We start from the raw sequence: 16,713 nt of genomic DNA on the forward strand, positions 1-16,713 counted from the left end.
ATTATTATAAAATCCCCTCTTGCTAGTTCCAATTTTTATAACTTTATGTATGCATCATTTTACATATGTATGGGTGTACCCTTAAGAGGAATTCTTAGAAGAGTATTTGAGGGTGATTTGGGGGTCAGAGCATGTGAAATTTTAAATTTAATGATTTCCATATTTTTCTCCATAGGGTTTCTACCTTTGCCACACACTATGTCAACATGTGTGTCTGCGTTTATCTCTGGGCTTTCTATTCCAATCCTCTCAGACACTTACTAATGCATCAGCACAGTTTTACAGTGTTACAGTATGTTTTTGTGGAAGAAACATACTTTCCAGGAGTGACTGGAAAGTCACTCCTCTGTCATCACTCATCTTTTCTGGGATTTATCCTATTCTAGATTTTTCCCATTTTTAAAAATAATAATAGATCACATGTATTTGGTGTTTACCATGTGCCAAGTACCAGATTTGGCGTTTTAAATATATCTGCTTATCCAATCAACACAGTCACTCTATGAGGCAGGTACTACTGCTATTCCTACTTTTTCCAGAAGAGGAAACCGAGGCACAGAGAGGTTATGGAACTTGCCCAGAATCACACAGCTAGTGACCAGTGCCACTTGAATGGAAGCTGAAAATCTCTACCCCTCATCACTTAGCAAAACTGCCTTTTGCAATGGGAGAATTCTTTTGCCATGTTCTAACTTCTTGAATTGAATGTTTAATTAATTTGATTTTCATGATTTATCATCTATCACTACAAATAATTAAACCTTTGATTTTCCTCTGAGCACTCTTTTTATCTGTAGCCTATAGTTTTTACCACGGTGCCTACTTTGCTGATAAAAATTTGTACTGTAATGTTAAATTTATAGATTAACATAAGGAGAGTTAACATTTGTATTATGCTGAGATTTCCCAACCAAGAACTTTCCAACTATTTGATTTTCTTCATATAAACATATATATTTTATTATGATTATTCAGGCATTTTATCTTTTTTAAAGATAAAAAAGTTTTTAAAGATAAAAATAGTTTTTAAAGATAAAAATAGTTTTTAAAGATAAAAAAGTTATTTCAGTGGATATTTTCTTCCACTATGACTTCCAATTGGTTGATATTGGAACAGGAAACCCACAGCTATCTATATGTATTTTCTGGACCTTACCTCTAAATTCTCTTATTTCTAATAGCTTTCAGTTTATTTTCATGGGCTTCCCACATAAAAATATAAACAATATTAACTTTTTGCCTAATACTTATACTTCTTGCTCCCACATTTAGTGTTAGAGAGATGATAAAGGACAGCTTGATCTTGTTCCTGACTTTTAATGAGACGTGGAGACCGGAGATACTAGAATAACATCTACCCTGAGGGTTTACAGAACTACAGAATTTAGAAATAGGGAAAAAAAAACTTAGATAAATGAAAATTATCTTATTTGTTTTATGAAGGTGATTTTCTATGAAAATTTTCTTCGGGGTCTGATTTGGCACTATAAGCAGCTCTGCCATTAAAATGTGTTTCCTGATATCCAGTTTAAATGCTTCTTTGATAGTTTAAACATCTTTAATTTTCTGTTATAAAAGCAACACACATTCTTTAAAGAAAATTTAGAATCTAGAGAGAAACAGAGCAAATGTGTTTCAGGTGGAGTGGCTGCTCTGGGCTCGGGGGACGACCCGCCGCCCACACTGTGTCTGCCTGCCTGTCCGTCCGCGTCCACGGCAGCGGCCGTGCCTACCTGGGCCTCCTGAGCTGCTGCTGTTCCTCTCACTCTCCCCGTCCTCCTGGCCGTCGGCATTCTGCTGCGTGTGCTGCAGGCTCAGTTTGTGGCAGACCTCGAAGGCCTGCCCCACCGTCCGGACGATTCGCATGGCTTGGCTCTGGGAAGGACAAAGGAAAGAAGAGAATGAAGGATGCGGAGACCCTCTACAAGGACACAAGAAGGGCCGAGGTGGGAGAGGATATGCACAAGGCATGCAGACAGACTCACAAAGAAGTACGCAAAAACATTTTCCCTTCCCTCAAGTACTCCAGAAAACAGAAACTGTCACCAGAGTTTGGAAACAATCAGTCAACTGAATGGACAGACAGCAAAGATTCCAATCCTGGACTTAGCCCAATTCTACCTCCCAAGTTTGACAACAGTGGTTGATATGGTTCAGAATTCTTTTGGCAACCATGATCAAATGTTTCATCAGTTCACCACACTAAGAGTAACTCAGCTGTCATTTTCTTTTTCCTGCTAGAAATGGTGGGTTTCCCGGTGTTCCTGCAGACCAAGGGCTGTGAAGATACAGGATTGAGAAGCCACGGTCTAAACGGCAGAACCAGCTGAGGACCAGAGTCCAGATCCCTTGGAACATCACTGGCAGCCAACCATATCTGAGGTGAGCTTCCCAGCCTTGCTCTAAAGACATGGCTCACTGAGTCCATTCCTTTGCTTTCTTTCTTTCCTTTTCATTCTTTCTTTTTCTTGCTATTTAACCTCTTCCTCTAACTGCCCAAGCATTGCGCTTAACCCTAGCTCTTGGTATTCCACTACTTAGCTAGGACAGCAGGTGGGGGTTGCTGTCTAGTTGCCAAGTCATGTCCGACTCTCTGCGACCCCATGGACTGCTGCACTCCAGGCTTCCCTGTCCTGCATCATCTCCCAGAGTTTGCTTAAACTCATGTCCATTGAGTCGGTGATGCCATCCAACCATCTCATCTTCTGTCACCCCCTACTCTTCCTGCCTTCAATCTTTCCCATCATCAGGGTCTTTTCCATTGAGTCAGTTCTTTGCATCAGATGGCCAAAGTTATTGGAGCTTCAGGACAGCAGGAGACAGGACAGAAGAGCCTGCTCCTGAAAAGAGTCTTAAGTGGCCCATATAGGCTACGAGGAACAACCACACGCGAGATTTTCAGGGCATGGTCTCCAAAGTAGACAACTGATTATAATTGGTAATTGTTCTGCTTCACTTTCCTTCAAAGACCAAGAATGAGTTCAATGTGCATGGTGTAAGAACTCAGGATGGGAAACTGAAGGTCACTGCTCCTTTTACAAAAGTGGTCCCCAACCATTCTGCCACCACAGACTGTGGAGTATTTAACTGTGGCTGTCACTATACGCCTTGAGTCAAAGATTAATCACATCTTGGATAATCTGACTTCAGGTCAGTTGTGACTACCTATTCAGTTCACCATCACGTTGGGAAGAAAAACAAAGTAACATCAGCCGTCAAGCAGAGCTTCTCATCAGCAAACCAATTCAATTATAGACAAAAGCAGAGTCCACTGTTTTGATAGCCTGTAAGGCCTTGTTGAGGGTAAATGGGCGATTCATTTATGCTTTTCATAATATTGAAGTTAGCTCACATTTCTCCATTACTATGCCAGGAACCCCTAAGAGCCTTAGACCCCGTGTGTGGAACTGCTGCTCTAATTCACTCTCTGCTAGGTGCAAGTCCCCAAAGAGCTACCCTTACTATTGTCTCAAGCCTTCCATTACTTCTGTGTCTCCTCTTTTCATGTGCGGTCAGAGCATTCATGTTCATGAAAAGGTATCTTAGCCAGTCACCATCACAGGCCTACTTCAGATCTCAGGCAACTTCTCTTTCTGATGTTTCCCAAACTGCTTCCTAGAAGTGGCTGTCTTAGAGCCCAAATCTCTTTGAGCCCACAATGCGCACTCTAGGGATGTTCTTAACTTATCTCTTACCTGGAACATCCTGACATGTCTGGATGATGACCACTTCCAGTGAGGCAGGAAGAAAGGAGTGACTTCCGTGGGACCCCCATCACCCAGCAGTGGGGTCAGAGCCTCTGTCTTTATGTCCACGCTTAACTTCCCTGTTTTCCAAAGGTCGGGCTGAGGCCCCTTCTCGGGTTTGTGCTATCTGAGAGACAACAACTCCTTCTGTACCGGAAGCTGAGGAGCAGCAGGCCCTGGTCTTAAGCAAGAAGCCTCCATCTTTCTCATTTCTCAAATATATAAAATAGTATGATTTAGAGGGCACAGTCCCTAACCAATCCAGACCAAGTGCCCCACAGCTTTCACATCTCCTTCGGCAATCAAGCTGTGCTCTGATGAGGAGGCTGAGCCAGGAAGCTCAATCCTCGGGTGAAAATGGAGAAGAGTCTGCTCTACTCAAAAGAGTTCTCCCCCCAGGCCTTAGATTTGGTGTTGCTTATTCTCTTTAAGAGAGAAAGAGCAGACTGCCTGCCTGTGGTTAATCTTTTACAGCAATGCTCATTCCCAGTTTACCAAACCTTAGAGAGGCTGTAACCTGCCTACCAAGGACAGCCAGGGTCCATGACACACAGCCTTGCCCCTTCCCCTTCTTCTGACCTTCAGAAGTTTTGCTCTCTTAAGCATCTTTACAAGAGACAGAAAAGGACAAATTTGGGGAAGTTTAGAAATAAAGTACCGTAAGTCTAAATGATATGTAGAGATTATGTATTTAATTCCATTACTTCCTTATTTTACATAAATTAACCCATATAAATCATAGTGCATAAGTACCTGCAAAGGCTGAATTAGTCTTTTCCCAACTGTATCATTATCAGAGTAGAGACCCAGTTTCCCTATTAAAAACATATGTGTCCTCAATCGCTCAGTCCTGTCTGACTCTTCGTGACCCCATGAACAATAGCCCGCCAGGCTCCTCTGTCCATGGAATTTTCCAGGCAAGAATATTGGAGTGGGTTGCCATACGGAAAGTTCCAAATTTACTACTACATCTGTTGCTCTAAAATCTCAGGTTCTCCTAAGCAGGACATGTTACAAATTCCACCAAATCTGTAAGTCACAGACACATTCCTTAACTCTTAAGATGACATTAAAAATGGAAGGGTCCTCAAACAAGTGTCCTTGAGTCTAAGGGATAAACCAGAGAAGGGACAGGATTTCTAAATGTGTCTTTGGAAGGAAACACACCAATATAAGTAAGAGGATGTAGTTGGTTGGAAATGACTTTTCAGAGGACCTGCATTTCTCATGCATCAAGCTGACAAGAGATGATGAGATTCACTCAGGACTGAACATCTGCAGAAACTGGACCCTGGCTCCAATTCCTATTCTCTCACCTTCATCAGGGACAAACATCTGACACACACCCATCTGTCTCAGCCAACTATTTACAAGCCCATGGCTGTAAGAAAGTGGCTGGTCTTAATGCTTAATATTCATATTAATATTTAATATTCCATGTCTCATTTTCACTTTTTAGTACATTTACCATGATAAGCAACTGGCCCTCGCCTCTATCTGATTCCCTGGAAAAAGTGGGAAACGCAGACTTACAGTTCACTGGTCCCGATTTCCCTATTAACATTTCTAACGAAATGACTCGCCACCTCCCATTTCCTTCCTAGCCTCCCTTCCTCACATTTGCAGTACAAAACACCTCTGTAAACTTCAACAAAAAGTGAATCACTGATGTTTATATTCTCTCCTTTACCTCATAGAGGAATAAAGATATGGCTAACATATGTGAAAGCACCTCCCACAGTGCTTGGCATATACCAAGTGCTCAAGAAATGTTTTATTCTGAATATGGAATTCATTGCACCAAAGGGGAAATAAGACAGAAAACAAACAGTAGTTCAGAAAAGGCTGGGCTTACTTTATCAATAACAGAAGCATGAAGACATGAAGGGAACTGACTCTTAACATAGGTAAGTTAGCATCAAAAGGGCTAAAGTCATCATTTCTCTGTCCCCATAGCAACAGAGAAGAACTGGGCCAAACCATCTTTGGTCTGAGCTGCAGTGATGGTTTCTGCTGCAAGGAAATCGTTGAGTAAGAGTTCCGGATTGGCACATTCGGGGCTGAGTAACGTTTTGATTTATCCTTTACTCCTCTTTACTGTGAAGGCTGTATTTCCATTCACAGTAAAAGGACACAGTGCCATGTTTTATGAAGAGTTCTCTGCATTTGAATACGTAATGAAGCTACCCTATCTGCTTCACAGGATGATTACATACATGTAAGAGACTGCCCTTCCCACTCACCACTCTAGCAGTTAGAAGAGGCTGGATGACTCCCAATTCTCTCCTAACTACTAGGTGAGTTCAGATGCCCCTTGACCTTTTAGGCTCCTCTTCCTTCACTAGTGAAAAGTCTACTTTCAGAAGATTCTCTTTAAGAACCTTGTTGGGGGAACATTATTTGGAGGTGGCTAGGAGGGCCAGCCCACAGCTGGCAGGAGCTCCCATCACTGGTACCATCTGCTCGTGCATGGCCACGCTGGTGCCCGCCTGCCAGGCCTACCCCATGTGGTGACTGGACCTTCTAGCCTTCTAAGCAAGGACAGAGATCTGCCTGCACTTTGTAATGTAGGAATCACACAAGCTGGGATGTATAGTTTATAGACCAGGTCTAACTCAAGAGGGAGAAGGTTTCAGGAAAACCCCTTCCAACGGCCCGCACAGGTCACCAGGAGGCAAGTGCTCACGCTTCATGACCTTTGGGAAGCACACTGGGGTTTTAGAGACATGAGGGCAGCCAGGGATGAAGCAGAGCCAATAACCAGCATGCTGGGAAGGCAGCCTTTTTCAGCTCTAGGATATGACCATTCTCTGGAATTTGCTAGGTTGAAGAAAAAAAAAAAGCGTCATTATACTGTATTATTTCTGTACAAACCCAGTTCAGTGTTACATAAGCCACTGAAAGTACTTGGCCACATGGATCAAATCTTCCTGTTCAAAAGCCAGTTTTGTGTTAGCAGCTCTGAAGTATCTGTGGACTTTCAGCTGTCAAGATTAGAACGGATGTAACTGCTTTGATGTTTTCAAAGCCGAGAAGGCATACCTAACCTCAGAGAGGTTCTAGGCTGCAGATGGAATGCATGGAAGCCCATGGGGGGTGCCAATTACAGGCAATTTTGTAAGGAGAGGACTGGGTAAGAAGCTGTCTTAGAACTTCACACCACTTCCCCAAATGGCACCCAGAAACGTTTCTTTAAATCATCTATTTAATCATATCGACAAAACCTTCTTTCTCCTCCCTCCAACCTCAGTCCAATACAGAAGTCAAGGTGCAAGAAATAGCTAGTCTCTTCTGTATGCTTAATGTGGGTACCAACTGTATTGGTAGTCAGCATCAATATCTGATGAACTGCAGCAAAACTCATGAAAATAATAATAAGACTATATTCTCAGCGAGAGTGGACTATCTACTCAAAAGCAGACAAGAGCCTGCAATGGTACCTTCAGAAAGATAGAAATCAGAAAGTTGATTTTTGCATTTTACTGGCCCACAGGAAAATAACAGTCATTCATGATTTTATTTTCTGTTTTCATTTTAAGCCATCTTGTTGTTGGTTGGTCCTGTAAATCTGGGGAATCTTTTGAGTGCAGCATATATGTAAAGAACGGTAATTACTGTTAGTCTTATTCCACAGCTGATTTAATAAATAACTGTGGCAGTGTTTTGAATTTCACTGTCCTGGAAAAAGTCCTCTCTACTTCACAATTCATGGAGATAACTAAAGGAGTCATCAGATAAATAAGGAAAGTGACTAGTGTGTGCTAAGTCACTTCAGTTGTGTTCGACTCTGTGCAACCCTACGGACTATAGCCTGCCAGGTTCCTCTGTCCATGGGATTCTCCAGGCAACAATATTGGAGTGGGTTGCCATTTCCTTCTCCAGCGGATCTTCCCAACCCAGGGATCAAACTCATGTCTCATGTCTCCTGCATTGGCAGGCAGGTTCTTTACCAATAGCGCCACCTGGGAAGCCCAAAGTGACTAGAAGAAGCTCAAAATGCAAGGTGTATATGATGATGATGACGATGACAGGGAAAGAAGAGAAGACTTCTTACACTTCTTACAAGCAGGCATCTTTCTTAGTCTACCAGCTCTCTACTCCAGTTTACATCTCCTTCCCCTGCCACTGTTTCCTCTGAGAACTTGAGATTTATCTGCCAAGTGCTTCTGAATTCTAAGAAACTTCAAACTTCAGAAACTTCAGTAAGTCAGTTCTAGAGTAACTCACAGGTTTATAATTCTTTTCATTTATCACAGCAAGAAAGTACAGTGCCCTTCTCTTGACCTTAACACCACAGAATCTCAGCAAAAATAGAACTGAAGTTCATGTTTCTTTAATGTGTTTTTTGAACCTTAGTAAAAGATTTAAGCTTATATCTATCAAGTGATTTCAATCTATAGAATCTGCAATGCTGAAGCAAGAAAATACATCTGAAATTGTACATAGAGGGAGATCCAACAAACTCAGGCTCTGAACTGAGAAATGGGTTAGGTTTCTGTCTAACAGGTTCTTTAATGGCCTTGATCATATAATTTGATCAAGGCAATGCCTTGGACACCAGAATACTGATACTACGGAGAAAGCTTAGTTTCAAAGTAGGTTTACACTTTCAACATTGACAGGAGATAGTGGACCTTATAATTTCCAATGGACTTCTGGGTTTTTCCTTATTCTCTGCTAGCCCATGAACCACAGCAGCATAGAGAAAAGGCCGAGTTACAACCTCAGTACTGTCAGTAACCACCCAGATGACCCCAAGTGAGTTAATTTACTTTTCCAGGTACCAACTTCCTCTCCATAAACAAAGAGTTTTGCACTACATGAATTCTGAGACTTACGATTTCTGTATTTTGACTTCTCAACTCAACCCCACACCAACATTTAAAATATAAAAAAGAGCCTCCTCCCCTAAATTTAGGACCTATCTCTCCTCCCTAACTTGAACTTGTCCGGAAAAGTACTCATTCTTTAGCACATGACTGACATCATTATGCAAAATCCAGGGCAAGCCCTTAAGGACAGCTAACCTTTTGTGCTGTGGCCCCTAACCTGATGGTGGCAGTATTAGAGGAAGAAGTGATTTCTCCTAACCCAAACCAGTTGAGCCGTGATTACAAGCAGAACAGTTTCAAGGAGCTACCCGTGAAGATAATGGGGAGATACCTGTGGCTCTTGTTAATCACCAGCACTTCATGCACTGATGCGCTAATAAGTACAGTCAGACTTAATCAGGGCAGACAGCCACATCCACCTGGGGCTGGGAGCATATGACAGGAGTGTGACATCCACTACACAGGAGGGGTCAAGAGAACACACAGAGGCTTCGCAGGAGGCAAAAGGCCTTGCAAACGAATACTGTTATTACATCCTCGAGGGAGGGAAATGGGAAAGCCGTGTTGCTAGGAAGTGTCACCAACACTCCGGGCAAGGAAAAGACTCTCTTCCAACCCTTCCCTTCTGGCGCTGCTCTGAACAGTGCTGGGATCTCCCCACTACAATCCTGGTGATCCCTCCTAGTCACACGGAATTTGTTTCCTGAAGGTCACACCTCACTCCGCACCCAGAGATCAGCACTCCTGGGATGCCTTTCATCTTATTTGGTAGCTGGAGAAACTCAGACGCAGAGAGGCTCACTTATGTTCTATGAATTTCATGTAACAGAGTCAAGTGGCCAAAGCTTGGACTAGGAGGCAGGAAGCTAGGTTCTTATCTCAGGGGCATTGCTGACTCACTGTGTGACCAGTGGTATTTACTTTCTTGGGCCCTCTCTTTCTCCCACTATAAAATGGAGTCAGGATTAATCATACAACGATATTAAGAGAAAAAAAGGAAAATCTGTGTCAAAATGACTTGGACCATTCAGAGTTAAGGAGCTCTTCATACCCCCGTAACAATTACAGTAGAATTCATTTACAAGTAGACCTTGGAGAAATAGGTTACTCCTCAGTCATGCAATTTCCTGATGAAGATAATAAAACGCAGTGGTGAAGGAGGTAAGCTCCAGAGTCAGACTTTCTAGATACAGTTCTAACTCTACCACTTTTTATTTTGGTGGTGGAGGGGGGGTGTGTGCTACATGTGGGATCTTAGTTCCCCAACCAAGATTAAACCTGAGCCTCATGCAGCTGGAACTCAGAGTTCCAACCACTGGACCATGAGGGAAGCCTCTGCACCACTTATTATGAGTTACATCCCTTAAGCCTCCATTTTCTCACGCGTAAAATGAAGAGCATCATAGGACCTACAGCTCACAGGGCTGCTGAAGGAATAAAGTAAGATAATTTAAATGAAGAGTCTAGAATAGTCACAAGCATATAGCAAGTAACTCAACTGACTGGTATTATTTGACTTAATAATATAAGGATGGATAATATAGAGTGATAGATGAATGACTGATAGTATATTATCTCCCTACAATATTCTGCTATCTAACTTCTGATGAAGGCCCAACTGAAAAAAATCAGCTCAAGATTAAAGTCCCAAAGACGAGAACCACACTGGCTACCTGAGTAACTAAAGGAAGATCCATAGGTATAGAATAACCACGGTGCTGGCAGCCAGGTGCAGGAAGGTCATCTACCAGGAAATTTGAGAATCTGATCCGTATTATTAATTACAGAAGAGACAATCACGTCTCCCATGGTGAACTATAAGGGATGGATGACCCACATGAGAAGCCCGTCATGGGAAATGCCAAAGACGACACACTGGGGACATGAGATGATGTGAAGAGCAATAACCAAGCCTTAACAAAGCAAGGAGCTCATGGACGTTTTCTCTACACTATGATCAACATGAAGGCCCTGGAGGACACCCAAGACCCCTGGCTTCCAGTCAAGAGCCCTCCACATGTGTGCTCAGTCGCTTTAGTCATGTCTGACTCTTTGCAACCACAAAGACTGTAGCCTGTCAGGCTCCTCTGTCCACGGGATTTTCCAGGCAAGAACAATGGAGTGGGTTGCCAGGCCCTCCTCCAAGGGATCTTCCCGACACAGGGATTGAACCCACATTTCCTGTGGCTCCTGCATTGCAGGAATTCATTCTTTGCTGCTGAGCTACAGTCAAGAGACCTCCCTACTGACCCACAACAACCAGAAACATCCCTACTAGACACACTTACTCAGGGCATTTAGTCCTTTCCCCCTCACCCCTTAAGTATTCTTACCATTTGCCAATTAAAACTCCTTCCCAAGCTAACTATTATCTCTCCAAACCAGAAATGCTTTATAAGAAAGTAAATCACCAGATCTGGAGACTAACCAGGATAAGCTTGCAAAACCTTGCAGACATGGTCCCACTCCTCCCCAACTCTGTTTCCTTTGCTGAACAATTAATTCACTTTTCTTTCCTGGCATGGAAACCAGCCCTTCCACCTATAGTTCAGCAGCAATGGGGCTCACAGCCCAGGCTGTCTGTAAACAATTCCTTCAGCCATGTGGCTACAGGCCAACAAAGGGCCTGAGAACCAGCTCGGAAGAGTTACAGTCTCAGCAGGTGAGGGCAAAAGGGACAGAGAAAATAAGAGCACCAGAGATCGGCACTGGCGCTGAGACATGGACAAAACTGGTGTGATGGGGAACCAGATGACTACTCCTTTGTCACTGGGTAATAAGAACTTCACTCTGTGCTTCTCTTCAAGATCACAGTTCCAGGGGGCATTGTTCTCAGACTCGGGTTTTGGCAGAAGGACTGGACGATCCCACTGTGCCTGTGCTTCTGTACCAGATGAGACAGCAAAGCAAAGACAACGATCTCCTTTACCTGGAGTTCCTGCTCAAAACCCTTTTGTTCTGTATGTCTCCCTGATCCTAGCCAGCCAGTGCCTATTCATGGGACCTTGGGCAAGTCATTTAATCTTTCAATTTACTTATCCCATGAAAATTGCCATCTTAACTTCTTCACGTGGGCTTTTGGAACGATCTAGTAAGATTAAACATTAAAGCACTCTGTAAATTAAAATATGCTATTTGTAACTTTAATAAAGTGCCAGATTCACACAGTCCAGCCTCTGGACACAACTAAACGTACGGTGGAGCACCCAAAATGAGTGAAAGGGAATCCTAGTCTTTGCTTCTGTTGAAGAGCACTGCAGAGGATCCAGTTCGTAAGTCTCAGGAACACTCTGCATTTCCTTTCCTTCCTTCCGAGATCCACTACACCTCAAAACCACACAAGTGCTTTTCCCTCTCCCAACCCCTAAATTCTCATCTCCAGTCCCTCTGGCTTTTCTTTCTGTCCTTCTCCTTCTGTTAGGGGAAGCACGCTGATTGAAACCACCCACCCTGGCCAGCCACCATAGTAACCGTTTGCATGAGTTGTTTTATGACAGGAGGTCCTGGTAAGGAACACAAAACTAATAAGCCTCCACCAACCAGAAGAGTAGTTCGGGAAAGGTCAAAAGGAGACACCACCTGTCCGACCACCTCCTAGAATCCTTCTTTCTGGTATCCATCTTGGCTGAACAAGGCCTGCACCACCAGGAAGGACTCTGAGTCAGAATGATTGGCTAAGGACAACCCGGAAACTAATCCCATCACCATAAAACCTAAGACTGCAAGCCATGTGACAGAGCAGTTCTCCCGGGTTCTCTTACCCTCCTGCTCTCCACCCGGGTGCCCTTTCCCAATAAAATCTCTTGCTTTGTCAGCGCATGCCTCTCCTTGGACAATTCATTTCCGAGCGTTAGACTAGAGCCCAGTTTCGGGCCCTGGAAGGGGTCCCCCTTCCAGCAACACTTCCTCCTCTTCCTATCAGTTCTTTCATAACCTACTTTCATTTTTTCCTCTTCTCAACTGTACTATTACCTAAAAGTAAAATCTGGCAACCTGCCCATTCTTCCTTCTACCTTTCCAGTTCTGGCTCTTTCCCTTCAATTCCACAGTTTGCATTAAAAAGCCTGAGAGTAGGTGGGTAAGGGCACACATCTCCTTAGAGGAAGAGGCTAAATCAGCAAAGTATAATTCTCTCTGTGGAGCCAGGGCGGGAGACGGGACATACATAATATTACAGTAAATCCCGACCCTGTCACGTTTTATTCTTATTATCCCCACTTGGCACAGCTCCCACCAATCTACTAAAGATGTCTTAGCACATAAGATGCATTAAGATGTCACACAGCATCAGAGAAGGGACAAGCAGGAGAGAATTCAGAAGTAGTCCTCTAGAAAGTCAGGGTCACTGGTTTGTGTCAAGAGCGGTAAGAATCTTACCATTCCACCTTTACCTGTCAGGGACCTTACAGACACAAATAGTAGTTTGCAATTCTCTTCTACAGAAAAGTCATTCCCAGGACATTAACACATATACATGGAAAAAATATGATTTCATGGTCAATTCAGTTTGAGAAATGCTGGGTTAAACCTAAAGGGATTTCTCTAACTTAGGACTTTCTAGCACATTTAAATTAAATAGTTTTAATATGTTAAATGTTAACATATTAAATGTTTTGGATGGTAAATGTTTTACAGGATGCATTTCAGGAAATGCTGGTTTTGACGCCCCTCCTTATTTTATAGAGATGGAAGCTGAGACCTAAGGGGGCTACTGACCCTCATAACATCATTCAGGGTCCAGGAGAGAAGAGGGGTTACAGCCCATGTTTCCAAACCCCAGTTTTGTGCATTAGACTCCTGGAAGCATGATAGAGAGGAACCCTGTCTCTACAGAACTGCAAAAGTTGCATTTACTCAAGCATCAAGGCTACTGTACCAAAATAACCATCCAGGACAACCAACATCACAAAGTCTAACTAGATCCCACCATGTCATATTTGGAGGTCACTGATCAGAATACAGAATTACGGTGAAGGGTCACTTCAGTGAGTGGCAACCTTCTTTCCTACCACACACCAACACGGGCCTCACTCCTGGTGCTGTGTCTGCCTGCTGTGTTCCAGAGCACGTTTCCAGTGGCTGAGATCTCTCCAGTTGCTTGCATACAACTAAGCACCAAGTTCAGATGAAACTAAAAGAGAATTTCATCATACACAAGCCATGACTGGCTAGTGAGACAGGTGCCCTGTATCTTGCCTTCAAATAGCCACCTCCAAATCCTGCCCCTCCTTCAACAGGGAGACAGGTCACTGTTGGGAATGCCCTGCTTCTATCAGAGGAAGGGATGACCAGTGACGGCCCCTTTACCTTCTTCTTGGACTTAAAGACGTTACACCTGAAGACATTGCTGGCACCATCTCGGGCGATATAGCTGAAGATCTTCAAGTCTTGGGAATCATGAGAGACGTAGAAGATCCTGTAGGGAGAACAACAGAAAAATGCACTGAAAATGGCTCAGGTTCAAATCTCCAACAAGAAAACCTCTGTTTGAGACGCCCTGCAGACAGAGCTCTAACCAAGTTCTTAGCGAAAGCCTCCTTCCAATGAAAGTCACAAGGCAGGAGGTACTTTCCACAAGCTGTACAAACACTGACGTTCCTCTGAGTGACCGCCAGAGGCTGAAGGGTGGACAGGGGTCGGACATGAACCCCACGCGAGCACTGGGCAGTACATCTTTCCTGGTCACTTGCAGGTTACGGGAAAAAATCATCTCCATCCTTATCAGAGCAGTAAGTCTGCTTCTAACCCAGGGAAACGTGGGGAGGTTTCCCAATACCTCCCAATGAGAAGACTTAGGGAACCAGCAATGCTAACCACAGAGGAGAGACCAAGACACTGTTTCATTATCTAGGCCCCTTGGTGATAGCTCCTTCACTTTCCATCCCTCTCCATCAGGCCCGGGGCATCCATGTATTCATTCCATCGGTCAGCCAACCCCCCCAGAGTGCATACTGTGGGCCAGGCACCATCCCAGCAGCCAGTAACAGGACAGAAAAAAGCCCCCGAATTCATGGAGCTCGCAGGCAGGAGATATCAATAAACAAATAGAAAATGAGTGCCATGAAGAAATGACGAAGAAGGGACAGGGCATGGGGCTGCTATTTTAGACAGGAAGGCCAGCAGGAAGGCCACGCAGAGAGGCAGAGACCTCATGGGAGAGTGTCCGTCACAGCGCTACGTGGGCAGAAGCAGGGCAGGAAGAGGGCCAGCAAGTTTCAAAGCCCACTGGTGTTGCTAAGGCGCTCTCAGAGTCCAAGGGGTGGCCCGAAGGTCAGCGAGGCTCAAGTCGAGGGAGGGTGGTCAGAGACAGGGTCAGGGAAACAGCCCAAGGCCAGGGCACAGGAGGCCCTGAAGGGCAGCGGCTGTCTCACTCCAAGTGAGACGAGAAGCCATCAGAGGTTACGGAGCAGCAGATTGCCTGCCTGATGCTTTAGACGCAAGAATCTGTCCAGCTGTCATGGGTGGACGGTGGGGGTGGCAAAGGGAGAATCAAAAGCAATGCCCTAAGTGCTGACTCTCAGAGAGACCTAGGCCGGGGTACCACCAGAAATGCCAGTCTGAGAGCTGTTAACGTGGGCAGGGGAGGGGAGCCTCGGGGGTATATCAGGGGAACTCATCTAGGGTGATCCAAGGAGAGTGTTGCTCTTTCTAAAAAATTTTTAACTGGAAGATAATTGCTTTAGAGTGTTGTGTTGGTTTCTGCCATATATCAGCTTGAATCAGCCATGCTCCAAATCAACCTCCTGGGGCCACATCATTTCCAAAAAATATCTTTTCCTCAATGAAAACACAACTTTTCTATCCCAGGATTTCACAGGCCTGATATGTTTGACTCAGTGCTGTGTAGCAGAAAGAGAATGGAATTTAGAGTCACAGTCACATCTCTGCCCCTTACTATTTATTATTACAAGGTGAGCAGGGCTTCCTAGGTGGTGCTAGTGGTAAAGAACCCACCTGCTTATGCAGGAGACATACAGACCCAGGTTCGATCCCTGGGTCAGGAAGATCCCCTGGAGAAGGAAATGGCAACCCACTCCAATTCTTGCCTGGAGAATCCCACAGAGGAGCCTGGCAGGCTACAGTTCACAGGGTCACAAAGAATTGGACATGACTGAAGTGACTTAGCACGCACACAAAAGCCAGGTAACCCTCAGAGGTTCAGTCTTCTTATCTATAAAATGGGACTTCTTACAATAACACCTTACAGCATTATTGGGAAGATCAAAGAATGAGTAAAGTGCCTTTTTACTTCTCCTTGCTGATATAGCCTCTCAGTAGTCTTTTTACTGAGATTCCAACCAAGGACCCCAAGAAGTATGAAGAAAAAAATCCAAATTCACCCTGAGGACCAAACTTTCTCTGCTGAATTCTACTAAAAGTCATTTCAGTTCATCTCACTAGTCCACCAAATCCAAACAACACTGAAATTGAGGGTATTATGTTTATTTAATGTGGCTTCTAAGAAAGCTAATTTAATGTTAGGGGGCCCATACCACAAAACACCGATCCTTCTAATGATGCCAGAGTGTCCTCCTAACACCAAATGGACAGGCCAACAGCTGCATCTTAGCATCTCCTGCCTGAGCTCCTGGCCCACCCAGACATGCCCTCCTGATCTTCTCTCAAGCTTCAAATTAATCACACCTCCCCCAACTAATCATCTCCCCTGAATTCTCCAAGCAAGCATGGCCTTCCTTCCCCCAAGCCCTCTCTTTTTATTATTTGTATGCTATTTAACGTTTGCTTAATCCTTAATACAAAACTGTCCAAATATTTACAAACTCTTAACAACTATAAATAGAAAGTTTTTATGCAGTCAATTGCATTTTTCCAAATGTTTAAGCATAGATTGTACCCATTATGTTTTTGTAAGTCTAACACAGCTAATTTTCTTAAGTCTTTTAAAAATGCACTTAAAGTAACACAATGATTACAAATTTTTTTTGTTTTTATACCCGAATCAGTTGTAAAATATTAATGTCACGGCTCAAAATGTAGCTTTATCTTTTTACTCTTACACAGAAGGTTTGTTACACACAAACTAAAGAATTTCTCAGCTTTACTCCCTCCCTCATATTCCCTTTTTTAAAAACATATTCTGTTTATTTATTGTCTGTGCTGGGTCTCTGTTGTGG

The 16,713-nt window shown here is 43.8% G+C and overlaps 1 protein-coding gene across 2 annotated transcripts in view; it reads right to left on the minus strand.

Annotated features, from left to right (window-relative positions):
* C20H1orf226 (chromosome 20 C1orf226 homolog) overlaps positions 1 to 16,713 on the minus strand; it is a 344,131-nt gene that overhangs the window by 48,760 nt on the left and 278,658 nt on the right. For both annotated transcript variants that reach the window (XM_043876285.1, XM_043876284.1), the window contains exons 5-6: positions 13,886 to 13,994; positions 1,734 to 1,875 (exon numbers count right to left, since the gene is read on the minus strand). In XM_043876285.1, coding sequence (XP_043732220.1) covers positions 1,734 to 1,875; positions 13,886 to 13,994 — 251 coding nt within the window. The remainder of the gene's footprint in view (positions 1 to 1,733; positions 1,876 to 13,885; positions 13,995 to 16,713) is intronic.

This window comes from Cervus elaphus, chromosome 20 (genome assembly GCF_910594005.1).
Source record: "Cervus elaphus chromosome 20, mCerEla1.1, whole genome shotgun sequence".
NCBI classification, from domain to species: Eukaryota; Metazoa; Chordata; class Mammalia; order Artiodactyla; family Cervidae; genus Cervus; species Cervus elaphus.